The sequence below is a fragment of the Chlamydotis macqueenii genome, chromosome 10 (assembly GCF_036417535.1).
Source record: "Chlamydotis macqueenii isolate bChlMac1 chromosome 10, bChlMac1.mat, whole genome shotgun sequence".
Taxonomy (NCBI): domain Eukaryota; kingdom Metazoa; phylum Chordata; class Aves; order Otidiformes; family Otididae; genus Chlamydotis; species Chlamydotis macqueenii.
The window spans coordinates 2,195,691-2,222,334 of record NC_141565.1 but is presented as its reverse complement, the minus strand read 5'-3'; the positions used below and the strand labels follow the sequence as shown (position 1 = coordinate 2,222,334).

The window sequence follows — 26,644 nt, the reverse complement described above, 5'->3', positions numbered from 1 at the left end:
ATTATTAGAGCTTAAGTTTAAAAAAACAAAAAAAAAAAAAAAAAAAAACAAAAAACAAAAAACCCAACAACAAACAAAAAACCCACAAAAAAACCAACCACAAACTACAACTGAGTATCAGCAAAACAGAGATCAAAAAGATGAACAAGTTAGATCTACGCTTGCTAAGCCAGAAAAAGCATTCACATAAAGAGAACAGTTGAGATTTCTGTCCTCAATGTGCTGCTTTGTAATTATTGGTAAACTGAGTGGTAAGACTGGAACGGAGTAAAGATCAAATCACACAAACCAACATTCAAGACTAAAAGGTTTGACAGTAGCTGCTTTTTTTACAAAGCACAGAAGCCAATCTTGCTGATAACAGAACAGTGTATTTAACGTCAAAAAGGAAATTTCACAAAACCGCAAAGAGATAAACCCAAGATTTTACTGATTTATCATATCAAAAGCTTTAACCCATGAATAAATTAATGGGGCATTTTAAATGTTTATTATAAAAAAAAAAAAAAAAAAAAAAAGAAGAATGATTCTTACCTGATCTCGGTTGTTTATGTGGGAGTATGGCAATTCTCCTGTCATTAGCTCATATAATACTATTCCATAGGAGTAGACATCTGACTGAAAACTAAACGGGTTACTGTCCTGCATCCGTATCACTTCTGGTGCCTGCAGGAGGAGGAAAAAAGAAATGATTTATGGGCAATATTAATATAACGTAGACATGGATAGGACAAAAGATGGGGAAAATATTTGGAAAGCAGAATGAGCTCAACTAAAATTTAACGAACCAAGGGCACCTCAAAACCTTTGATGATTTTTACCTAAGACTCTGGAGAAGTTCAAGCAGTGCTATTCTACATCTTATTTAAAAAAAAAAAATTAAAAACAGAGTAAACAAAAAAGCAAGGCTTTAATTCAACATACACTTTGCCATTAGAAAAAATATTTCAATTTGCAATATTTACTGACTTTTGTTACATCTTACATACAACTGAGTCTGAGTCTCTCACCATCAGTTCTTAAACAGCTATCAGTGTTAAAGGAGAAAAATATAAAATTCTAATACAGACTTAATCTCTTGTAAAATTGATATCCAAACATTTACATGAAATGTGAAAGCCAAATATGAAATAGTATGTACTAAAGATCAGGGAAAAAATGCTAAAGCATTCTCGTATCTTTGCAAAACAAAGCAAAATTATGAAAATATAAAGAACTTAAAAGAAACAAATGTTGAATTACTTAATAAAACAAGATATGAACCATCAAAATATCTTTCCTGTTAACTAAGATTTTTTTCCCCTAAAGTCATCACTCAGAATCTCTGAGAAAAGTACAACAGTACAACAAAAACCCAGTCAGAGATTATATCAACTTTCAAGGAAACAGAATCAACCTCTGCTTCTACATAATGACAACTCAGCAAAGATGGTCTATAAATGATTAAAATGAAGAAAAGAAAAGAAAACAAAACAAAAAAAAACAAAAAAACACCAACAACCTGCAAAGAGCAAAAATTCAGTTTTTTTTTTCCCCAGGGTCTGTTTCACATATATAGCCATACCATTAGGTAAGTTTGTTTTAAATCCTTTTATGGACAGCTGTAAAAAGCTTTGGCTTTTTGTATTTTATTTTTTTTTCTTTTTAGGAAAAAAAACTGATTTCTGCTTTTGTAACTTTGTTTCAGGTGATTTGTGTATTTTATATGTCACGAACAAATCTTGGCCGAGCATTCTGATATTCTTAATGAACCCTTCCCGACTTTTCTCAAAATATAAATACTTAAGTAACAATGAAAGCTGCAAGCCTAGTAATAAAGATTAATTTTTTAAAAGGAAAACCTGTTTCAAATAACACCTGCAGTTCATTCACTGCTAAATAGTGAAAGGGTTAAAATGTAGTCTTCAGCACGTCATTTTTATTTGGTTACACTTCCCTGAAGTTCATGCCACAGATGTTGCTGCATGCCCTGCCCTGGGAGCTATAAAATATCGCTGATCAGTCTACATCCTGAACTTAAGTAAACTGCATAATATGAACAAAAATGGGTCAAGTGAAACCTCAACAAAATAATTTCTTTGAGTGCAAAACAAGATATTCTTGCGTAATTTTAATGATGCTTTTTAAGCTGGTAACAGGCACTATTCCACTTTTTCCATTGACTTTATTGAAGTCCTACATTTGAAGTTACTGAACAGATTTTTCACCAGGTGATTTTTGGAAGGAAAATTGTAGAACTGCGTTTTAAGTTCTGGGAGAAGTTAAACATAAAGACAATTGTTGGGAATGTCCTCTCAGACAAGAACTTTACAGTACCACTTCCACAAGAAGTTCCATCAACTCTCCAGTAGAACTTGAGAACTTCTGTACCTAACCTGACCTTCATCTGCTGCGGTTCTCAGCTGCCTCCACATCTACCACAGCTATCTGGTGCAGGGTAAGCAGCGGTAGTGGGCCTCACAGCAATATCTTGGTACCTATCCCATGCTTCAAGAAGCGCAATCCCTGTCCCTTCCCCCAATCCCCTGCCAAAGCTCCTGAATGAATGATCAGCAAGTGTGTGTGAGAAGGGCTGTTGCCAAGTCCTGAGCAGGGCACAGGAGAAGAAGAGGCCACGATGAAGAACATAGAGAGAGTCCCATAAAACCACCATTAAGCAGATTTAAGCCTGCTCTCCAATAAGACAAGCTCATTTAGGGAAGACAGGATTATGGCAGGAGAAAGGCTCTCCTCTTCCCTTGGAAGAGCTCCTTGCAGTTCCACTGACAGCCCTGTCTCTGCCCTAAATATTTAAAATAACTCCAAAAATCAGAAGGAGAATCCTTAGGTGAATGATGTCTACTTTGGACAATTAAGCACTCCAGCACTTCATTCTTCAATTATAACTTGTCCCACAGCTGGAATAGAAGTCTACAGGGTACTAACAGCATATGTCAATTCATTTAGATTTAAAGTTTTAAAATAGCATTCAGCTGACAAAATGTGTATTAACAGAATGAAAGCCAGCTATTTAAAAGCAGTGCAATGTTCTGCTCACCATCCACAGGATTGATCCGGTGGGCTGTTCCACCTGTTGAGATCCGCTCCACCTGGATTTTACAGTTGCCAGACCAAAGTCTCCTATTTTCACTGTGAGGCCTTCATGCAGAAATATATCTAAACATTTGTTAAAGAAATTCTGTAGAAAACTTGAGTAAACAATTCTGAATTTTCTGACATGATTACGAAGTGGCTGGTTAGGTTATCACAAATGCAAGCCAACTATCCAAGAACACTGGCTTTTTTTTTTTTTTTTTTAACCTGCTACAAGTTGTATCTTAAACAGAGGAAAAGAATTTGATGGCATCCATATTTAAAGAGCTAACATTTCAGACTAAACAAGACCAGATGTTTCAGCATTATTTGAACATTTATCTTTATGGCGAGTTAGGATAGAAATAAATTGTGTAACTTAACATCAATGACTGCAGGAACTTAAATAACCGGTGTCAAGAGACACACAGGGAAACAACATAGAAGTCATCCCAACTCAAACAAGAAAACTGAAAAAAAAAAAACCAAACCAAACAACTACAAGTAGAAACAAATATCAAAACAAAATCTATTTTAGTCTACTTACTTAATAGATCTGTCTATTAAAATTGACAGCTAGCACTTTCTTTCTTGGGGTTATTTTAAGAAGATATCATTTTACAATGTCATTTAAGAATGTTTTAAGTTCAAAAAGATTAGTCAGAAATATAAACATGACAGACTGCTAGTTCTCATTTCCATGTCAGAAGAAGGGTTAATTTATTTCACAAAAATGGTCATCATTATCAGGAATCACAAATGCCTGACCTCCTGTATATTGAAATGATTATTTTTCTAGCTTAACTGAAAATGGGAATCCTCTTATATCACAGAACTACTGAATTTGGTGTATTTTTTTTTAACGATGACCTTTGCAAAACATTCTGCTTACACTTTATGAAAGGAAGTTACGATTTATGCTGCTAGCTCAATGGATGCTGCTCTTGGCAATTCCAAAAGCAGTCATTTTCAAAGGTGAAAGACAAGGTTCACAACATTTCTACTCCATGTGCAGTACTAAATTTCTATTTTTGCAAGAAATACAGTGGTAAAAGATTGCCTTTTCTTGAGTATAAAGTAAGGGTTTTGGCTTAATTTCTGGCAGTCATGTGAAGGTGTTTTAAAGTTACTAAAAATAGATGGGAAACAGTAACAAAATCCACATGTGCACACATACGTCAGCAGGCACATGCACACGTATCTCCCGTCAAATAGAGTGCAGCTTCTCTCCAGTACAGCATTTGAATAACACAGAATTGCATAAACACCATTTAAGTAAAAGACGACACTTTTGGAGCACAACTGTTGCACATCTTATTTTATCTTTATCACAACAGTTTGGTAAGCAAGTACATATGTTCTATGAAAGTCCCTGCTAAAAAGTACTTCTTACTCATCAAGAGGAATTACTCGTTATTAGTTATTCACATCTGAAACAGTTAACCCAACCCCCTAAAAAAGCTCATATTAACAACAAATCACTCTCACATTAAAGGGAGTATGATTAAGTTAGGAAAGGATACTATTGGATTTCATGTCTCTGTGGATGATGTTCTTTGCATGTAAATAGCTGTGGAAGAAAAAGCAGAAAAGGGCCATTATGAAGGCTGAACAGGATGTCACCTAGTGCATTACAGTAAAGACCTCAAGCTACAAAAGACGATAAAATGCAGAAAAGCTGACTGTTAAGTGACTAGTGAACATGAACTAAAAGAATCCACGGGGAAAAAAGTACCAAATGAAAGTAAGGATGCATAAAACGGTGCTGAATTAAGGCTGCACAAAATCTTTACTTGGTATGTCATTTTGACCTGTTACTATTTTAGGACAATAACCCCACGTATTAGAGTTTGGGGAAGAGAAAAGAAAAACAAAAACAACCAGGGTTGTTTCTCCTACTCACTCCATTCCCTGTGCCGTCTGCCGAGCAATATCAATGAGCTGGAACATTTGGAACTTGGTCTCCTGAACATGCAGGTGTTTATACAGACTGCTTCCTTCACACCACTGTGTAACGATGGCCAGATTATCCTTAGTCATGTAGCCCATAAAAAGCAAAATATTAACATGCCGAGTCTTCCTAACAGAAAGCAGCAGAAAGAGAAATTACTACATTTATGAAAAATGTTTTCAAGTTCTTTTAAAAATGCATTCCTGGCTGAAGGAACCTATTTCAAATTTTGAGTCCAAACATCAGTTTCCACAAAATTTCTCCAAAGTGGATGCGTGTGTAAAGTTTGTTTTTAAAAACAACAAAAATACACCACAGCTGGCAATTTATAATTTTGAAATGAAATCAGCTGGTTTTTTGCTTTTTGGTCAAGGTACTTCCTTTTACTACCATGGAAGTTATTTAAAATCAACCTTTAAGAAAAGATGTCATGAAAATTCAAGTGTTTTGAAATTAGTAGCCAATATTCACACTTGCAAGTGGTATTAGAAAATGTTATTGGAATAACAGAAATTCACCCTGAAAAAGCAACAACTTTAGGTAGAAGACTGAATCCCTTTAGGAAACTAGAGGGTCATTATAAACTGTGAAGGAATTAACAGATGAGAAGATAGTTCTTATATGCTCTAACTGGTTCAGTTTCGGGATAAGCATAACAGATAGTTAACTGGACACCACAAAAAACAGTATCTGAAAGCAGAAAACAGTTATGTAGATCAGAGTATGAGTTGGTTGGTTTTGTTTTTTTTTTTTTTTTTTTTAAAAAAGGAATTATGCTGCAATTTTAGAAAGTACAGTTCAAGTATTCTGTCCAGTGATGAGAATTATGGCAGAATTTATCAGTTCTCACCTTTTACTGCATGCCAAGCGTGACCTGAATGGTTATGGATGTTAGTATTATTTATCTGAAAAAACGACTTTCAGAAATAGTGAAGAACCACTGAAACACTGAATTATGACTGCTGTCTCATAGCCCCACAACAATATTCAGAAGTACCACTATATGCTCTCTTTTTCATTCTTTTTCTCTGGAGATCTGCTTTTTGTGTCTACCAAACATAGAATATTGGGCAAGATGGCTTAAAGGAGGGGTAGTGGTCAAATACAGTGCCTTAGAGTAACAGAATTTGGCAACAAAACTACAACTCACCTTAATACAGCCACTTCATTTCTGAAAGCCTGGAACTGTTCCGGGGTTGGATCTACAACCTTTAGTATCTTCACTGCTACATCCCCTGAAAATACATTTACCATAGAAGTTACTAAAAACATTTTTTCCCTAAAATAATATTAATATACAGTATACTTTAAATTCCTAATTTGTGCCCAGTACATCTCTACTAATTTGTACATAGGTCAAGATTTTCCAGCACATATATAAACTTCCATAGTATCAAGCAATTCATTTACCTGAATTTCAGTCTAATGAAAAAAAAAATATATCATTAATTGTTCACACGCTTCCTTTCTATGTTTTTTAAATTATGGCTAGCTACAATGATATGTATGCTTTTTGCAGGATACAAAGCTACTAAAATCTCAAACAGTTGTTGAAAAGAAAGGTATTCTAGTGTAGCTGCACTCTCAGCACATTATTTCAAGCACAGTCACATCAGTCTCTCAGCTTCCAAACAGTATCCAAAGTTTCATCCCTTTCCCTTTTCTATCCAACTTTAGCGTGCATATACATACATATCTTTGTATTTTTATATAATTAAGTTTATATACTAATTTTAAAATATATATTAAAATTATATATATAGATGTATATACACACACATCCTTTTTTTAATATAAACTTTATTTTAAAAACTTCCTAGATTTAAATACTGCTAAATCTCAGGAATGGCAGGGATAAATCTATCCAGGAACAGCAGAGAAATCACGAACAATATAACTGATTTTAATATTTCAATAACAAATTTGGAGACTATGGGATGCAGAATATCTTACTGTTGTTTAATCTAAGACATTTTACTTTAAAGCTAAAATACTAAAATTTTACTTTAAAGCTCAATTTGAGTTGCTTCTAGTATCAGTGCTTGCTTCAAATTTCAGCATCTCTTAAAGGGTAGGACAGAGAAGAATATATGATGATCCAGTGCTATCTGTTTAGAGACTATTTCCAGAGAATAAAGTTGTAAAAACCTCTGTACATCCCGAAAACAGTAGAATTGAACTGATTCAAAAAGATGCAATAGTAGAATGAAGCCGACTGTTCTAACAACAGTGAAAGCACTAACAGCAAGACCCACCGATTCCCCGGTGAAAGAAGAAAACATCACATTCATTTCAACTAGAGATGGACAGTGTTTCAGAATTCAAGAGGGGGGTGAACTTGCCTTGACACTGTCACAGGAAGGTGAAAGCAGCTTAGGAAAACTGAAACTTCGATCTTAGTCCACATGCAGTAAAAAGATTTGAGAGATGCTATACTCCAGCATAGGCTTATCTCAGAGTTTAAAGGCTGCTGTCACTTAGCATTACAGAATCCACCTACATTAAAAAAATCCCTAGAGTGTCAGATTTCTCTGCTACCACAGTCACTAATTATTTTCTTCTTAATATAGTCTCTTTTCCAAGATATATTTGAAAAATACATTAGCATGTCTCTAGAACATAATGATCAACTGAATACATTAGGAATACTAACCACTCCATTAAAACAAAAAACAAAACAAAACTTTTCCAACTATGTGTGAGGGATATGCAAACAGGTACTTGAAAGTTTCAGAGCCCTGAGTGAAGTGCAGCATCTTCCACTGTAGTTACCAGTTGCTTAATTTGCTGTATAATTTGACTTCACAAGGATGCACAAATATTGAACACATTATACATTTATATCTTCTTCCTTTAACTTCAGTAAATGCATTATACTTCCTATTTTATCCTCTAGCATCTTCATAAAGAGAACCATCTCACATTTGCAGTATGCATAGCGTTCTGTAACTTACAGACCTTTCTGCTTACAGACCAGAACAGGTAACTGGTAGAAAGACCACACTTTCATACGACTACCAAAATCACAGGCTTTGAAACAGCCAGTTCCTACTGTAACTCCTGTTGACGTACACCGCAAGACCAACAGATGGTCTACCAGTACTTGAAGTACATTGCTAAGAGCCATGCCAAGACAAGGCAAGGACGTAGCATCCACAGATTACAGGCCAAATGTTTCCAGATTATTTTCCAATATATTCTCCATTATGATTCTTGCTCCATGGATTAAAAGATGTTTTTAACCTTACACTGTTCTTACTGAATCAGGTGCCACACTTTTTTAGGCTTGATGGCATTTGCCAAGCAGTTTTCTCTACATAAACAAATACACAACAGCACTTGGTTTGTTTAGCAGCAATCTGAAGATAAATCAGCTTCCGCCACCCCCCAACCACCAAAACCCTAGAACTGATTACCAGGGTCAAAGGGGAAATGTGAGTGTTTATGATAGGTAGTCTTCCAACCCATTTAAACTGCCTTGGTTCTCTTTCCGCCTTTTAAATTTAGAAGCATGCTACAGGACACTACAGGATCCAAAGGGGGTCTGTAACAGAAGTTGTGCAAATACGAAAATTAGTACTTAACCATCAGAACAAGCTGGAAAAATATGGAAGTGCAAGATACCTGTTCAACGAGACACGCACTCCTCAGAGCAAGACTGTCCTTGACACTTCATTTTTATTTTGGAAGACTAAAATAGGGAACCTTACTGGAAACCTAACACAGTTTGCATATAGTTGTACACAGCCTTCCACAGGTGCTCTCCAAAGGTTTACTGCAAACAGCCCTTCACAGCTGGGCATGTTAGGAAACACAACACCTCTAACTTAATCTACAATTTCTACTTAAGTTTGCAGCAACCTACTCACTTCAATTGATTTCATTTAGCTTCACTAAGACATTTTTATTGCTGCAGTTGCACTATTAGAATAGGCTACTACAAAAAAGTCTGCAGTTTCACTAATTTGTGCACTGTGAACTCGCACTTTCTTCAAGTCTAAACAAAAAGAGACTTGCAAGAAATACAAGCCTTTTAAATCCTTTAAGACCACACTGCAAACGATGGTAACAAAAAAAAAAAAAATTCTTAAGAATTTAGCTTTCACTTTCCTAAAAAAATCAGGAGAACAATAAAGAGTTACTACAAGTAAGATATTCAGTCTTATCGATACAGTTAGGCAACAGCTATACAGCCAACTTGTGCACACAGCTGAAGGTTCTTTGTAAATACATAGCTCAGTGTATTTCCTGTTTAACACAGGAAGAACCAGAATTCTTGATACAGGAAGAGTATTTATTAACATGAAATTCAAGTTTATTAACAACAAACTCACATTTATTACCTTGTTTAGTGAAATAATACTTAACCTATTCTTCCTCTTGATTCTGTGTACCATTTCATTTATATAATGAAAACACAGTTTAACTGTTCATTAATACTACTTTTAGTATAAGAACAGTCCTTCCATTGATGTTGACAATATTTAGGCTTTAAGACATGCAAGTATTTATTCTTTAAAAATAGAAGGTAGAGGATAAGTTTCCAGATTTCTTCTGTCAGTGTATTTTATGACAATAACACTATTTAAATTAGGGCCTCGAGGGGTTTGTGTGTTTCTTTCTAAATCACAAGCCCTGACTTCGGAAACTAATTCTGTAGTTCTGCAGCGTGCCTCTTTTCAAAGTATTCCAGCTAACTTTATATCAAACTCTCACATCAATCATTTTTTCCATAGAAAAACTCCACAGAAATAGTAATTTATGCTTATTTCTTTTCCCTGCTACCTTGAATATAAGTATGTTAATTAAACCACAGAGGTAGTTAAAAAAAAAAAAAAAAAAAATTTAACATCAGGCTGTGAAATTTTCTAGCTAATTCTGCTAATTTAATCCTGCTAATTGCAAGCAAAATTTTCTCAGAAAACAAGCTGTTGTAGGATATGGTAACAAAGAAAATGCTGGCTCCAATATAATCAACATGTAGATGGCAGTTGTGAGATTCAGACTTTGACTTTGCCTTACTTTCCCCACTGCTAATAATAGGAAATTAACACTCCTCACCTAGTACCTTTGGTGGTAGATAAGCAGACAGCATCCTTAAAACGATGTTACCTTTTTCTGGATTGCTGTCCTACAGTATCAACATTTTTATAAGACAGTAACACTTGTTAAGAACTTACCATGCCATTTGCCTTTGTAAACTGTTCCAAAAGAACCTGACCCTATTCTGGTAGAAAGCATGACTTCACTTGCTTCTATTTCCCAGTAATAACTGGAATCTCTCTGTCCTCGAGGCCTCTGAAACAAAAATTGACAAGGTGTTAGTCTAAGTATTTAATCAAATATACTATATATATATACACACACCAAGAACGAAGTAACTTCCCTTGGACGAGTTTAAGATGCACTGAAACCTTCAGGGTTTTGTCCTGCAGTTTGGACTTTTGTTTTTTTCTCCTCAACTTCTGAGGGTTTTTTTTTACCCAAGAAAAAAAAGACAAAACATTTTCTCGGATGGCTTTAACTGCTTAAGAAGCTATCATTAAGTTCTGCACTAGAAACTTAAACCCTGATCTTGGATCTCAGGAGGAATAAATATTTTATAATCAACTATTTAAAGACATCTGAAATACTTAAGAAACTTACTAACCTCTTCAAAATTACAATCCTAAAATTCAGGAACTCATTTACATAGTTAAAAGGAATAAACCAAAGAGATGAGAGCAGAATTCTCAAATGTCTAAGTGATTAACAACTGTGAATCTCGCTAAGCAACTGTACTTTCATTTTTAAATCTCGTAAACCTTCAAAAAAGTCAAGGTATTATTCATTATTATCCTAACTTTTCTTTCTCCCCTTTCCCTCTCCCCAAGTTTAAATCAAGCCTTTGAGGGAAAACTTGTATTTTGTTAAATCTGCTTTTCCCTGAGACATTTTGACTAACTCTACTATGAAAATGATGGTATTATCAGTATCTATTTTGTATAGAAGGAATGACAATACAGTTCAAATAGCGATAACAAGACTAACTTTAAATACATTAAAAAAAAAAGAATAAAAAAGACACAGCCCTAAAGATTTAAAAAAGTAATCCTTGAATCTGTACTGAAAAATAACTTCACAATACTCTCTGAAATTAATTTTCAATCCAAAGCACTTTGTTCTGGGTATTTATAATGCACGGCAATATTACTATCTTTCCCCAGTTAGTCCAAATCATATTGCTATTATACACATACAATACAGAGTAATTAAAAATTATCATCAGTTTGTATTGCCTTTTAAATACAGAAATTTATCCCAAGACACCACTACTCCCAGCCTAGTTTAATAAATTAAAAGAAACTGATCATACTTACAATTTTGTTTTTTTCTTGTGTATTGGATCCAGGGGCTCTCTCTCTTTGGGCTGGGACTGGGGTTTTGGGCTGAGACCAGCCAGTAGGGCTCATATTGTTAGGACTTCCAGATAGAGCAGAGGGTGAAGCTTAAATATAAACAGAACAAATTTTATGAACCAGAAAATAACATCAAATAATATTATGTATTATTTTATTTTTGGAAACCGTACCTGATTCACTATGGCTTCGAATTGCATCCTAAAACAGAGCAGATAAATAATAAAATTAATAAATATATGAGAACAATACAAAGGAACAAGTAGGAATAGCACTGAAATTGCTCCTGACTGTTTTGGTCAAGCGTGATACAGTATTGCCCAACACCCTTCCAAAAGATGACAGCTTGGTTATTTTCTAGTTACAAGAACCCTATATGCTAAAAAACATGCAATTTGTGAACTCTTACAAAACATTAAAAATATTCACAGTATATTAAAAAGGTATTACTACCAAAAAAAAAGAGGGGGTGGGGAAAAAAAAAAAAAAAGGACACGGAACAAGAAGAAACACCAGAAACGCTGTCTGCATTCCCACCGCTGAACTTTGGTACATGCTTGTATTTCAGATCTGAACATAGCTCCTGTGATAGTCCTGTACCTCCAGGGACAGGTTCTCAAAAACGTCTGGGGTTACACGTAGGAAAACTTCTAATAGCCTCTGAAATATTCCAAGTCAATATACATTTCGAAATATCTCTACTGTACTACTTCAACCCAAATAGGCTACGTCTTGTGCCCTAATACAAAACCTAATTTTCAAAACAATTTCCCATATATTAAAGTTTGATGATATTTGAAAAGCGTGTTCTTACACAGTTCACTAGCTGGTACAGTGCGACAACTCTCACCTCATGCCACAGGCACTTTACAGCACAATTCTACAGCCATGCAAGATAAACTAAGCTCTGACAAACACGACTTTACAACTTTTCTCACCTGCTATGTATTATCCCAAAGTACATACAGGAAAGGTAAAATATCCAGGTACTGTATAAGTACAAAGCAAGAACATGCACTACAGAAATGTTAAATACTGTCAAAGTTAATAGAAGTCAATTCAAGCTTTCTCACTAATTAGTAGAACAATAAACGTAAGATTTCATAGGAGGACAGAACAAGCCTACATTCCACCATACAGTTTTCAAATTAACTCAGATTATCCTCAGCAAAGACTCATTTATGAAATACATCACTTTAGCCAGTTAGTTGCGTTCTCCCAGGCTTGAGACTATACACAGCATTCTTGCAGAGTACTTCTACTCTACACCTGAGTGGATCAAAATCTGCATAAACTACTAATGAAGAACTCCTCTGGCCCATTTTGAGGACAATAAAAATATTTAAGAATCTGAATTAGTAACAAGTGATGGTTTTTGTCATCAGCCTGAGAATGTAATTGCTTTCAAGTAAGCTGGCAAAGGATAACTAAATAATTTTAAATTGTTCTCATACTTATGTATACATTATTCTTATTTAAGAAAAAGGTATTTTTGAACTTCAATCCTGATGCAATTTTTTTTTTGCTTATGAATCCTACAGCAAATGAACCAAAACCGGTGTTCTTTTAGAGTTGTTCGTACTACACAAATAATGCCATACAGAGTGCTGTAGTCTGTCACTTCTATTTTGATATGAAATAAAAACAGTATATCATATTCTTAATCTAAGAAGTTTGCACAGTTATATTCAACAAAATCTTTTCCAGAAGAAAAAAGCCACACAGTAGATAAATTTGAGAAGGTTTTGCTTTAAAAACTGTGTGATCAAATGCATCTTTAATTCAAGCCTATTCAGCTCACACCAAATTTTATCGTAGTATGGATTCACCCAGTTAAACTAGAAATGAAGCTTGTCTACCAATTTATCTCTTCCAATTAGCGTCCTCAATATTTAAGTATAAACATGCCATAGTTTTTCATCAAATCAACTCCAGATTAAACATTTCATGTGGACACTGCCATGGCTTACAAGTTATAGCAATCCTGTTAATCACAAGAAAACAAAAGGCACCAAGAAAATACCTACTCTTCCCCTCAAACAAAATCGTCTGCACCAGGAACTGGGAGAAGCATTCAGGCTGTTATTCTAGGCCAACACAGTAAGAGATAAAAGAAAAGAACAGAGGAAGTATAAAAAAAAAATTAAAAATTAAATGTTAGGATAAAAGAAAAAGTAACCTAGTTTGTTTGATAAATGATAATTAAGTGCAGTAAAACTTTTAATTAAGTATTTCATTCATATCCAAAAGCTCCCAAGTACCCATCCCTTCATAAACTACTTTATTAAGGTGGTCTTTCTCACGTCATACCAGAAGGTCTCTATTACCTTTCTTTGTTCTGTGGGGTTTTTAACATTTTTAAAAAGCCTTTTGGAAAAGTAGCTATTGCCTTTAAGATATGACAGCTATTTTTGTTCAGTCTCTGTGATATGAAGAGCCAGAACAGAAAGCATTTCTGTCTTTATTGCGGTGCATAACGGATTAAGAAAGCAATGTCTCCTTAAAGGCTCATCACTCTACAAAGTTCAATAATTCAAAGAGAATATTAGTGCTTCATTATCTTTTGTGCCATAAGAGATGGTCAGCCAGGCTCCTGAAGCAGTAAAAAAAGGCTGTAAGTCTAAGAAAACCAAAAAGAAAGGGAGAGTACCTTTCCCCATAAAACCCATCTCACGCAAAGCTTCTAACTGAAAAAGCTTCACAGGGCTGCAGTGCACTTTTCTTCAGTTCCACCAAAGGTCTTCTCTAGCACACTGCAGAGAGTCTTTGCATTTCACAGAAGTCTATAAACTATCAGGTGAAGATGCAAGTAAACTCTATAGTCAATGGCTTTTGCCTGCTCTAAATACTTTTTAAACTATTCCAGAGCAAAAAACCAACAAACAGTGCTCTCTGTGAAGTCCTGCAGTTCAGCACTTTCTTTCTGCAAGCCTTTCCTGCACACCACTCCCTTATTGTGTTAAGCTTATTGCAAAACAAACAAACCAAAAAAAAAACCCCAACCACTTTAGGCCTGACTTCAAAGAATTGTCTCTCACTACTGCCAGTCTAAGGTAGGGGAAGGAGGGGGGGGGGGGGGGGGGGGGGGGGGGGGAAGAGGAGGAGATGCTAGAAAGCAAGTAACAGCAGAAATATTCTCAGATATAGGTGGCTTTAGCACACAAGCCTAGGTTTGCTGTTAATTCCATACAGGTGTAACACAAAACATATTTCCAGTAAGCTTTGACGTGAGTATTCCAACTCCGAGGACTACATTTAGACTTGCAGTACCTGAAGCCTGATGTAAAATAAACACCACCACCCAACAAATCCAGATTTGTAAGTTTAAAAGAACATTTTTAGACATGCCTAAGAAGTATTTCTTAAGCAAAACTGAGTTTATTTTCTTTTCCGATCTGTGAAATTTGATTAAGCTCCCCCACATCTTTACAGACACCAAAAACCTACCTAGAACTTTGACAAAGTTGATAAAGACTGCAAGAAGGAACTATTAACTTTCTGTGCAAATGTGTCACTTACATCCTTCATCACTCAGCCAGCTAAGGCACACAGTAAGCAAATGACAGAAATCAAAGAAGAACCAACCAGTGGCTATTAGACAGTCAGTCACAATTTTAGTTTAACTTTACGCTATTCCCTCCCCATCAACATTACCTCGATTATCCTGCTGTCTACAGGCATTGTAGTGCTAACCATGTGGACATTTGGTGTGGATGTAGATCGCTGTCTTTGGGAAAGGGAGCCCTCAGAGGAAGGATTCGATGGGTTGAATGTGAAGGCATGAGGTGTAGAATACCTGTGCTGGGAACTGAGAAGGAAAGAGAGAGAAAGGGTAAGTTATGGATATTTTTTTCTCCCCTAGTAGTTAAAAATACTCTTCAGTGTAACCAGTTCAAAAGCAATATAGACAGAATTCCAAACAGAGAAAGTTAGGACTTACATGCTAACTATTTGGTCATCTGAACCAGTTTAACTTGGGAAAAAATTTTAAAAATTGAAGTAAGATCTTGTCAGTTCACATACTTACTAATGTAAGTCTCTTTCTGCTGTTACAAAATTCACCTCAATTCCACATTTAATATACTGATAAAATACTGGCTCTGCTGGATTAATTCAGGTCTGTGAGATTCAAACAAACTGCTCATTTCAAGCCTGTAATGCACAGCTTAAGGGCTTCTTTTACTGCTAAGCCCTGAATTTGTAAAGGTTTGCAAGACTGTTCAATGGTTCGCACAGAACAGCCAGCAAGGAAGTCATGAAACCCAATATCAGTTAAAAGGAGGCCAACAATAAAATCCAGTTCACCAAAGAGTTATAAATTGCAGCTAAGGTCACTCAAGCCTTATTTATCCCAAATCACACAAGTATCTTAACTGAAATCAGATGGTCTTCACAAAAAGCTTAAAAAACTATCAAGTTAACGAGTCATTGTTCAACAACACTGGAAACAGATTAAGATGGCAAAAAGAACATACGATCAATTCCTGATGCAGTTCCCACTAAAATAAATAAATAAATACAGAGAACCATTTGCAAGTCAGCTACGTGCTCTGTGCCTCATTCCTGAATAGGCCAAGATTTTTCAAAGGGATGTAGAAAAAACAAAAGATGGCCTGCCCTCTTCAGCCTCTAGAATTTCAAGGAAAAGAATACAGGCACAAATTAGGATCAGAAGACAGGCCCCTTTGAAAGGAAAGCATATACCTGATCAGATGGAATAAAATTCACAAGAATACCAAAGGGAGCCTTGAACTTTCTCAAGCAGGAAAACAAAGGTCTCCAGAAAACCTTTAATACCCTCCCTTTAAAATCTTAAGACTAAAAATTAAAAATATAAAATCCCAAATCAATGCTTTGCTTGAATCTAAGAATAAGAAATGACACTGTATATTATCTATGATGAAGTGGTGTTGCCTTCTTGCACATTCATCCCAATCTTCTATGATTGTTCTGTTTTTGAGGAGTTGGGGGTGTTTGGTTTTGTTTTAAACAACTGTATTTCCCAAAACAGAAATGACAGGAAATACTAGCTTACCTAACAGGTATCCGGGAGACAGACTCCCGCATCCGTCTCATTGTCAAGGGAGGTAGTGCAGGGACACCACTGTCACTGATATTTGAATTTGGGAACAATCTGAAATATCAACAAAAACAATTACAATTTCAACTGCTACACTACCTCCTGTACAATGCTCTTTAAAGTTGAAAATTTAAAGGGCTGTTTCTTGTCACCATAATGAACTCCAAGAACACATTCCTATATTTATATGTTGACTTTCCTCTGTGCATGGTACGAGTAAAAACTGTCTTCAGACTCCCAAATAAAATTTCTGTGTTCTTTCTAAGCTTAAGTTACAATCTTTTTACATCAGACTTCAGATTTTCCTCAAAGGGTATTTGAGACCAAATTTATAGCACGAAATGGCACAAGTCATCCTACACTCTAACTGGTCAGTATAAGAAAATGCATAACTACATAACCAAGTTTAGTTTTAAAAAAAAAAAAAACAAAACAACAACAATCACTAAGTAAGACAAAATCAATTACAGGTTTTAACACTTTTGCATAAGACGACTACTCGTAACACAATTATTTTCAACTTTTTCTAATCAATATCAAGAAGGGATTATCCTTAATCGGTTTCCTCACCATTCCATGCATTTTCAATAGGGTGTCAAAAGTTGTTGTAGTTCTGAACACTCATGCTTTCAACAGCTAAAAACCAACTGAATCATGACCTTTTTTCCTTCTAACAGAAGTGTTACTCAAGAGGAATTGCTATCCTTCCCATGATGAAACAGAGGGCATTAGAGCAACTGCCTGGTCATTTAAGATCTTTGCTTGTCCCAGAATATTAAAATTTACAGCAAGAACAAAATGCATTTAATGTAAACGGCCTTCTTCACCTGGGAACAGACAATCATTGCTGGCTGTTTTATGAAATCGATACACACGTTCTGTATATTGATGAAAGTGACTACACTTCCCAACAACCCACATTTATCTCTATCATAAGCGATTAAAAAAAAAAAAAACAAAACAAAACAACAACAACAAAAAAAAAAAACCCCAAAGCCACTCTACGATTGTGTATCACAAAGAATTACTGTTGCTATGAAAAAGGAACAGTCCTTACAAGAGTTGCCTGATATTGCTCCAGTCGACACACATGGTTGGAACTTTAGTGCTGCAGTGCTCATGGAATTTATAACCACATGTCTGACATCGAAACCCATTTAGCAGGAACTTCTGGCAGATGTCACAGAAAGCAAGCTTTAGAAATGTCTTCCGAGCCTAGAAAACAGACAATGTGATTAATCCAAGCTACTAGCTTCTCTTCATTAGCCAAGATGAACATCTTCAGAGCTTGACACAAATAAATACCATGTTCAAATGTTATCAGTGTCCCCAAAGTGGTACGGAACTTAAAACCATAGTTGAGTGTTCTTGCATGTATTTCCAGTTGGGTGGGACAAGAATTGAGTTTTTTTGTTTGTTTTCAGTATTGCCAAAAAATGAAGGAGAATCAAGATTTTAAGAACCACCTCATTATTTTTTTCTTAGAGAAAACTTGTTTTGTGTTTACGACTAACCACTACTCCTTGCATAAGAAATAAAATCCTTAGTAAATAAAATAATTTAAGGAAATTCTACTATTTTTAATGGCATCAAACATTTTTTAAAGCTTCTGAAATACGAAAACATATTTAAATGAAGCAAAGGGTTTCTCCCTCCAGAGCATACTGTGGAGGAAGGCTCAAAGTTTGAGCTTCTCCAGATCTGGCAAAAAAATATTAGTTTTCTGGTGACCAACTGCAGACCATTTTATCTGTAGTTTTCTAAAAATGCAAAAACAGAAGCAAAGCTACTTTCACTTTTTGTATATCAATACAAAACTTTCTAATAGACGTAAACAATAATCCTATAGTTTTGCCACTTGCCACGGTGTATTTCTGAGATAAAACAACAAAAAGGCCAGAATATAGGAATAAAGATCCTTCATAGGGAGAATGAAATACTTCATAGGGCAAATGAAGTAATGCAAGGCAGAACGGTTAGAGTTAGGCACTACCTCTTGGTGGGGGGACAGGGGGGAAGCAGCTCTATTTATTTATTCTGTACTGAGCAAATAACTCATTTTTTAGAGAGAGCTACAAATCTAAAGTTTTTCATCCCCCCTAAAAAACAGTCTGTCAAACTACAAGGCAGCATTAGCTCACAAAACAACGTCATGACCTTGAGGAATTAACAGCACCCCAATACACTCAGTACAATTACCAACAGTCCAGTGAAGCCGCCGAACTTTTCCAGCCTTTTTTGACTTACAAGCCATAAACTAAAAATGCAAGTCATCTCCCAGCTCTGGACTTTAAGGACATGATAACTTAAGGCAGTTACAGAAACACGTATTTATAGAAAATAAACATGGCAATCATTAGATCTTTGAGGAATATGCATAATGTGAGCTTTTAAAGTTTCCGACACATAGGAATCACTAAACATAAACAGAATCCTGGCATTTCATTGCAAATTTATATTTAGTCAATCTAATTTGTGGGGAGCAGGGGTGAAGGAATCAAATAATCACTTCTGAAATCCCCTCCTCTGTTCAACTGTGGTTGAACTGTGGTTCAACTGATAAAATTTACAACAAAATACAGACAAGGAAAAACTTACAAAGTTATGTGTAGTGAGTGGAACGTGATCAAGAAAGTCCACTTGCAGTTCCTCTCCAATCAAGGAGGCAGCATCGGTATTCCAATCCAAACGCACTTTTTTTCTGAAAGAAAGAAAAAACAAGAGACAACAAAATAACAGGAGATAAGAAGTCTGGCCTAAACAATGATCTATGTCCTGTGAGTTTTCTTGAGTAAACTGAATATAAAAAAGCGTGGCTATCTCTTACAGTGAGCTATATTTCAGTGTCTTTCACTTAAAAAAATTAGAATCAACTTTGAAACCATAGCGATTCATCTCTTTTTCTGTTTATTTTTTAATGTTTAAGTCATGTAGATAATACAGAATAAATAATATAGATTATTTGAAATAAGACACCTAGAAGCTGTAATGTAGTCACAGAAATACCCTTATAAACAAAAGATAAGAAATTATGAATGGCAGACTTAGTGACATGAAAGCTGTATTATCTGTTTCAGCACTAAAGTTACTGCTGACCCCAGGATGGACTCAGTTATGCAGAGATGTGAACCCACAATGACTGCCTCATGACTGAGGCTTAAAAGAGCATTAAACGCAAGCCTTACGAGGTGTGAAGTTAAATGTGTTAACTCCATGAGATACCTTCACTCCCTCAGCTTGTAAAAGAATCATTTGGTATTTAATAACAGCATCCCCGGTCCTACAAAAAAGAAGGAATTCAAAGTTTCACATATAACATTACAGACTCTTACCCTTTTGGTTCAGTAAGAAGTCGAAAAACCGCACAGCATTCTGGCTGCAGACCTCTCACTTTAAGCGCCTTCATAAGACAGTCATGTAGGGTCATCCCATTCCGCACATTCACCTGGGACCAAAGGAAAAAAAAAAGTCAGTGATTGTAGAATTTGTTTAAGCTTTTTTTGGGGAAAACAAAGTCATTTTTTTTCCTTTTCTTTAGAAGGTCCAGTAAAACTGCAATGCTGTTCACTTTTGAAGTTAATAAATAGGCAAATAAAAACTACTCGTATGACGTAACAACAGATGGCCGTGCGTTCTGATTTAACTCACCACGTGTTCAGCCAGCTGTCAGGGGGGCATGTTTTCTGCCATACACTTAACTACTGTGTACTTACGCAAAGGACGGTCTGAAGTAATTTTATAACTTTTCAATTTCTTACAATCACTAAGTTTCTATGAAACAAGATTTTACACAGCACTCATAGAAGTAGGTACCTTGTAAAAGTAATAGAAAGGCAAGCAAATTGAGTTACCTTAAGTATTGGAAAAGGCTTCATTTAGATTTCAGGGAACTTTGCGTAAGACTACTATTAGTACACTCAGCTCCAAGAAATCTAATAGAAGTGTTCCCTCAAGAAGTTTCACTTCAGCTTCAACCAGCCTACTTCACTGTGGCCATACAAGTGAAGAAAACAGTGACAGAAATGACTACATGTGTTACTTCATACAGGCATCACTGTTTAGGTCAGCCAACTACCACTGCCTTTTAACGTTAAATATGTAAGCAAAGTATCTTGCTCATGTATATTGGAAAAACACAGTGTTGAGGTAGAGAAATTAGAGTTCACAAATACGCTGTTTTCAAAATATGCCCTCTAAAATTAACAAACTGCTGACAACAAACTTAATCACAGTAAGATCTTTTATGAAGCCTGGCAGTTCTCCTGCCAGACACAGGTCACAGTGCTTACAACGGGAACAGTACGACATTCTTACATAAAGGTAATCTAGACTTACCACTGTGCGCTGTTTGTTGGGCAAGAAAACACGAATAGTATTACTAGTTTTGGAAGTATCTGATATTTTGCCATCATCAGATGCTCGGCGTTGATAACCAAACTGCTGGACAATAGTAGGTGAAATACAGTTTGGGCCATCAAAGACAGAATCCTTGAGTCCAAAACCATTACTGATAGTCTTCCAGGCTCCCTGAATGTGCTCCATTGATGTGGTCTACGAAACAAAAAAATTGAGAGAGTCAGGGAAAAGTACAGCATCCTTCCTTCCATGAAGAGAGGGTGGTACACTCTCTTCATGACACAACAGATCTCACAGCCTCTTCTGAAAGCACCTGAAAACTGCACTGCCTTCTCCCTTGTGACAGGATCGACACATACGTGGTACAGGTCACCTACATATGCAAAATTAGCCAGAGTCTTGAACATATTTAACTTTCTGCACATGCACAGATCATCAGTAATAGATGCATAATTCCTCTCACTGCATCTCTCGTGTCACAGGAGTAGTTCACCATCATGTTATTTAGGTAATCAAAGCCTGAGGGGCCTTCAGAAAGGCGGCTAGATGCTAGCTGCAGGCTAGAAGAACAGTCCCGTACGCCAGATACGGCATGCAAGCATTAGCATAGACTGTACTGCTAAGAAAAAGAGGCCCAACAAGAATTATAACAAAAAGCATTCATTGAAGAAATTCTATTTTTATCAGTGACTTTGGGGCTCTGGTTTGGGGGTTTTTGGAGGGGTTTTCGGAGGGGTTTTCATTGATTTGTTGGTTTGGTTTTTGGTTGTTCGGGGTGTTTTGTTTGGTTGGTTGGTTGGTTTTTTTAAGGTAGCAAGTTTAATACTGTTAGTATACAATGAAATACATAACACTTTAATAGTATCACAATTTATCAGAAAAAAAGAAAACCCCCACACACACTCTGCTCAGTTACATTTCAGCATAAACCTTTCCCAATGCAGGGACATGAACAGCCCCTGCATACTTCCAAATCAGCATGCAGTACTATTTTTGCGCACTCAGGGACAAAGACAAAAGTATCAGTGTATTTTTTTCCCCAGCTATCACAACTTCAATGTGGCTTGAACTCCAAATTATACTCAAAACGCATCTTATTCAAAACTAAGCAAAAACAAAGTCTGAAACTGTTTTGAACAGTGAAATGTAATCCTTGCTAAATTTCCAAATAGCCAGATTCATTACCAGGTTTTCAAAAAGAAAAAGAAAAGAAAAAAAAGGAACAGTGAAAACAAGCACGGTAGTTTATTTCCTCCATAAAACTGCATTCTCCTATAAACATCTGCGAAACTGATGTCCAAAACCACCCAGTGCAAGTGCACATTTTTTGCCATGTTAGTAGATTGTTTCCAAATTAATCTTCAGTGGTTGTATCTATATTTCTGATCACCTCTATGAAAGGTAAAGGAAGTGTATTAAAGGTGCAAAGTCAAAAAGCAAATCAGTCAGGAAATGCCAAAAGAAATGTCTTCCAAGCAATCCTAATCCCATTCCTTTATGGTACAGGAAAGACTTACACTGAAAGATCTACATTGTTTCCCTGAAATCACTAACACCTTAATTCAGTACATAATACCAAATATTCCTTTACTGAACATCTATTACTATCTATTAAAGTCTAATTTCTTGTGTGGTCCTGTATCATCTTTGTTGCAAATTATTTGAACCCTCCAATTAATTTCCCCATGCCAAAAAAGGAATCTCATCTTATCCTGAAAATACAACAGTGTTTGTTACAGTTGAAGAGCTAAAGTAATAGAATAGGGGAAGGAAGAAAAAAAAAAAAAAAAAAAAAAAAGACCTCCCATAGTCTTAAGTGTCCATTTTGGGATGCCCAGAAGGATAAACTTTGAATTTCAGAGCGTTTTCACTCGCAGCACAACTCCAAAAAGCCTTAGCTAGATTTGAAAGTACTTAACATTGCTACAGACCTAAACCCAGATCTGACTAGTAGCTAGAAAGGAAACATATAACAACAAACCGAAAGAAAAAGGTTTGGTTTATATGAAGCGCCTACCATCGCATGCAAACTCTGCAGCAGCAGAACTCTAGGTCTCTTACACTCTCTGCCCGCCAGTTCATGAACATTTGTTTCACTGACAATGTATACAGCGGCAACATACGTATCCTCCTCTCCTTCCCTCCTGCCAGTCGCTGTCATTCCTGCATCAATGCCATCAGTTGTGCAGGTCCAGTTGTTCAAAGGTTCAAAATATTTAAACATCATTAAGATCTAAAACTCAGTATCCAATCACAATCTAATAGAATTTAGATACTTTGAATTTATTTTTTTAAATCTGTGACACATAAATGACAGGAGTCCTACATTTGATGTAGAAAGGGAACAAAGAATTGGAAGACACAGAGACATTCTGAAAAAAGGAGGGAGGAGGGAAGATAAAATTGAGGAATACAACTGAGTTCAGCATGCACAAGCAACTACAACCACAATAATGTCGTAATTCATATGCACTGCCCTACCATCAGGAATGAGAAAGGTGAAGAAGAAGTTATGTACAGTTGCAACAACCGTATCACATACACAGGCAGTAACTAGTTAGTTGGCAACAATAAAAACAGAGTAGAGATAAACTGCTAGACAGGAGGGGTAAGATGAAGCCCAGACAGCTTGTTCTCTTTCCTCCTCTTAACTTAGCCACTATGGAGAATCCTACTTTATTTCACCCTTCTAGGCAATACATGAGGGAAAACACGGCGAGGAGCTCAACTGGATTCCTCCACTGAGTAAGATGAGATAAGGAATAGCGGAGCAACCATAAAAACCTCCTTGTTGTCACTGCTGACTTAAGTTGATAACACCCTAGCATCACAGCCTTTACATTTAGTATTTTGACACGCTGTCAACATTTCCTGAAAAATTCAAGAGAAAACAGGAAATGACAAAAAAAATTCAAACTTGCACCTTGACAAAAGCTAAGTTTCGTACCAAAAAAGGTACTTCCCTGCTCTAACCATGTCCTCTCGTCTGAATATGAAAGGCATACTGCTTAATGCAGAACAGCCTACTAGAGATGATCACAGAAATGCATTTTGAGGTTATTGTGCACACAGTCAGAAAAACATAAAGACAGCAACTGCTATCAGCCTTCAATACAAACGTCAGCTGTAAATTTGATTATGCATTTACATCCTTCTCCTTCCTAGGATCTCTGCCTCGAGTAAGTGCTGGATACTCTCAGGACTGAGTATGTCTAGCGTAATACTCTCTTCCACCAATGCCCTGCTCTCTCTCGCCGCCATGTTTCACCAGTGCACTTTCACCATCTTTTTGACTGCAGCTGATGATTGTGGCCCTCGCAGCTGAGAGTTCTTTTTCTAGAAAATGAAAGTCCCTCCTCACCTCAGCAGGCAACTTTTAAAAATGCCATCCTTAGCTCACTCTCTTGCCTAAATTGAAGTCTATGAGTTCTACTCACACATGTCAAGGAGTCAACACTTAAAAGGAGAAGATGAGAACTTGCTCAGATCTGGCCTGGAGCAGACAAAGACTTGCAAGTGGCCTGAGGGGAGAGGGGCAGGGGAGAAGAAAGGGAAGTTTAAAAGGTATCTGAAGTCTCCTGGGTAGAGACTGGGAATCCCTGACAAAAAGTTGCTAAACCTGCTCTTGGCATCCATAGTACACAGGCATGCAGTTGGTAAGGCGGGGCTTGTTGAAAAAACAGCAGTAACCAGTTGTCCAGCTGCTGACTTCTGCAATTGCTGAGAGGCAACCCGCATGTGGGATGATAGGAGGCTCCAGCTCCTCAGAAACACCTCTTCACTCAGGCCAAGAAGAATCTAGGCAGGAACACTTCCATTCTCATGCTGGATGGGCAGCCACTGGACACGTTCACTGCTCAAACCTACTCCCTGTTCTTACTTCAAATTACTACTATGGAAGAACAGGCATAAATTACTTCTTAAGAAGCAGCTTTTATCAATAATTTACACCTTTTCCTCTGCCCTCTAGTGTAAAGAAAGCTAGCTTAAAAAGTATTATATGAATAGATACAAAAACATCCACTTTGAACTCAAGCAGCTCACTGCATACATAGATATGAGGTAACAGAACTAGCATGGCAACTACTTGACCAGCTTTGAATTGACAAAAAAAAAAAAATATATATATATATATGTAATCACACAACATAATATTGCACATACACAGAATTTCTAGCTGGTACACTGAACACAACAGCAGAGGACATCAGACACACTATTTCACAGGACAGGTTAACTGCATCTCTGGCTGCCTTAACAGCTAAGACACGTTCACAGCACAGCTTACCTTTCAGTGTCCTGTAATCTGTGCCCTAGCATTGATTTGTTTATCATTTTGGGTCTTTTGCTCCAACCAGTATTTGATGAAAAGCGTTTTTACTGAAACTAAATTCATTTTCTCCAACTCTCCCAAGATTCACACCAATTCACCCCAGTGAAAATATGTCCGATATGCTCTAACGAGAAATTTAATTTAAAATAAAGGAGGAAAGATTTTTATGATGATCACTTCATAAATACATAATTCTTAGTTTGTCTATTCCAGAAAAATTAGGTTTTCTTCCTTTAAATGAGTTACAAGCATGTTTCTGAAATACAATCGTTACCAGATTAATGTAGATGCTATGCTCAAATATTCCATTGACAGCTGAATGTTTTCATGCATCTTTCCAAAATTTTTCTTCCTGCAGCTCTTCACTTTCACGAAAATTACTTCAAACAGCCTGTCTACAACTGAAAAACCGCAATAGCAGCATTCAAAGAATATTTTAAGATATTGAAGCATATATGATATATGAGCATATCAGTTCTCTTGTAGATCCAGTACTGCTAGGAAACTGCCACTGACTTGTTTCATATCAAATATTCAATTTGAGCAGGAAAAAAAATCTCATACTATTCCTCCACCTCCCACAGGTATACTGTACACTGTGACCAAGACTGCATTTTTAGTCAGTACTTTTTGCATGGATTACAGATTTTGTTAGTAATGTGAACAAGCATTAAAACCAAATGCACAAAATAGCTATGCAATGTGCACACCCAACAGTAACAAATTCCTAGAGATCATTCGCTCATATCCACTCAGATCATACACTCATTCATTCATACCCAAAAGATAATTTCAGTTACTTTAACTTTTTCCACAACTAGGAAACAGTGTCTAGCCTGAACTGTTGAAAATTTCAGTCTATCTCCCTAAAGAATGCTGAAACTGGTAATGACAAACCCTGAAAGGTTGCAGGATACAAAGATAAACTCCTCTCGCTATCGAGTTCAGGTGCCTTGCCCTTTCCTTTGCTTCTGAAACAAACACCAAAAGCTTTGAAAGAAAATGTAAATACAGTTCCCCCTCCCAACACACACATATGTTGCTATTTTTATCCACACCAACAATTAACAGTCACACTCATGTTTAATGAAATACATATACAAAGGCAAAATACCACAGAACAAAACCCAGAATCCATTTCAAAGGGAACACCTCTGTTAGAAAATGTAAACTGTAGAAGTTGCTTAAAAGAAGCATTTTCACCTCTGATACAAAAAGATCAGTAATATATTTAACTGTGGTCTTTTCTCAGTGCCCCTCCCATACAGTTAATTCACAATTGATTTAATATTGCATGGCTGACTGGTTGTCTGGGGGAACCTGCACCAAACAAGTATCTATTGTGATCTATAGCACTATTTTTTAAAAGTAGCTTTTCACAGCAGAAGATAAATATGGACCCATTCCTACATTAATAAATAAAGCTGTGATCCATGTAAAAAATAAATGCATGG

General features: G+C 36.2%; 1 protein-coding gene across 5 annotated transcripts in view; it reads right to left on the bottom strand.

The window, feature by feature from the left end:
* Positions 1–26,644, bottom strand: part of RAF1 (Raf-1 proto-oncogene, serine/threonine kinase) — a 43,546-nt gene that overhangs the window by 3,173 nt on the left and 13,729 nt on the right. For 2 of the 5 annotated variants that reach the window (XM_086755325.1, XM_086755326.1), the window contains 15 exons: positions 20,837–21,052; positions 19,834–19,946; positions 19,100–19,202; positions 17,559–17,716; positions 16,457–16,555; positions 15,076–15,229; positions 13,449–13,508; positions 11,595–11,622; positions 11,383–11,510; positions 10,204–10,321; positions 6,174–6,258; positions 4,976–5,152; positions 4,596–4,642; positions 3,038–3,156; positions 535–666 (listed from right to left, as the gene is read on the bottom strand). In XM_086755325.1, the coding sequence (XP_086611451.1) occupies positions 535–666; positions 3,038–3,156; positions 4,596–4,642; positions 4,976–5,152; positions 6,174–6,258; positions 10,204–10,321; positions 11,383–11,510; positions 11,595–11,622; positions 13,449–13,508; positions 15,076–15,229; positions 16,457–16,555; positions 17,559–17,716; positions 19,100–19,202; positions 19,834–19,946; positions 20,837–21,043 (1,728 nt within the window). In that variant the 5' untranslated portion in view covers positions 21,044–21,052. The remainder of the gene's footprint in view (positions 1–534; positions 667–3,037; positions 3,157–4,595; positions 4,643–4,975; positions 5,153–6,173; positions 6,259–10,203; positions 10,322–11,382; positions 11,511–11,594; positions 11,623–13,448; positions 13,509–15,075; positions 15,230–16,456; positions 16,556–17,558; positions 17,717–19,099; positions 19,203–19,833; positions 19,947–20,836; positions 21,053–26,644) is intronic. The other 3 variants (XM_086755327.1, XM_086755328.1, XM_086755330.1) reach the window with 3 other exon arrangements.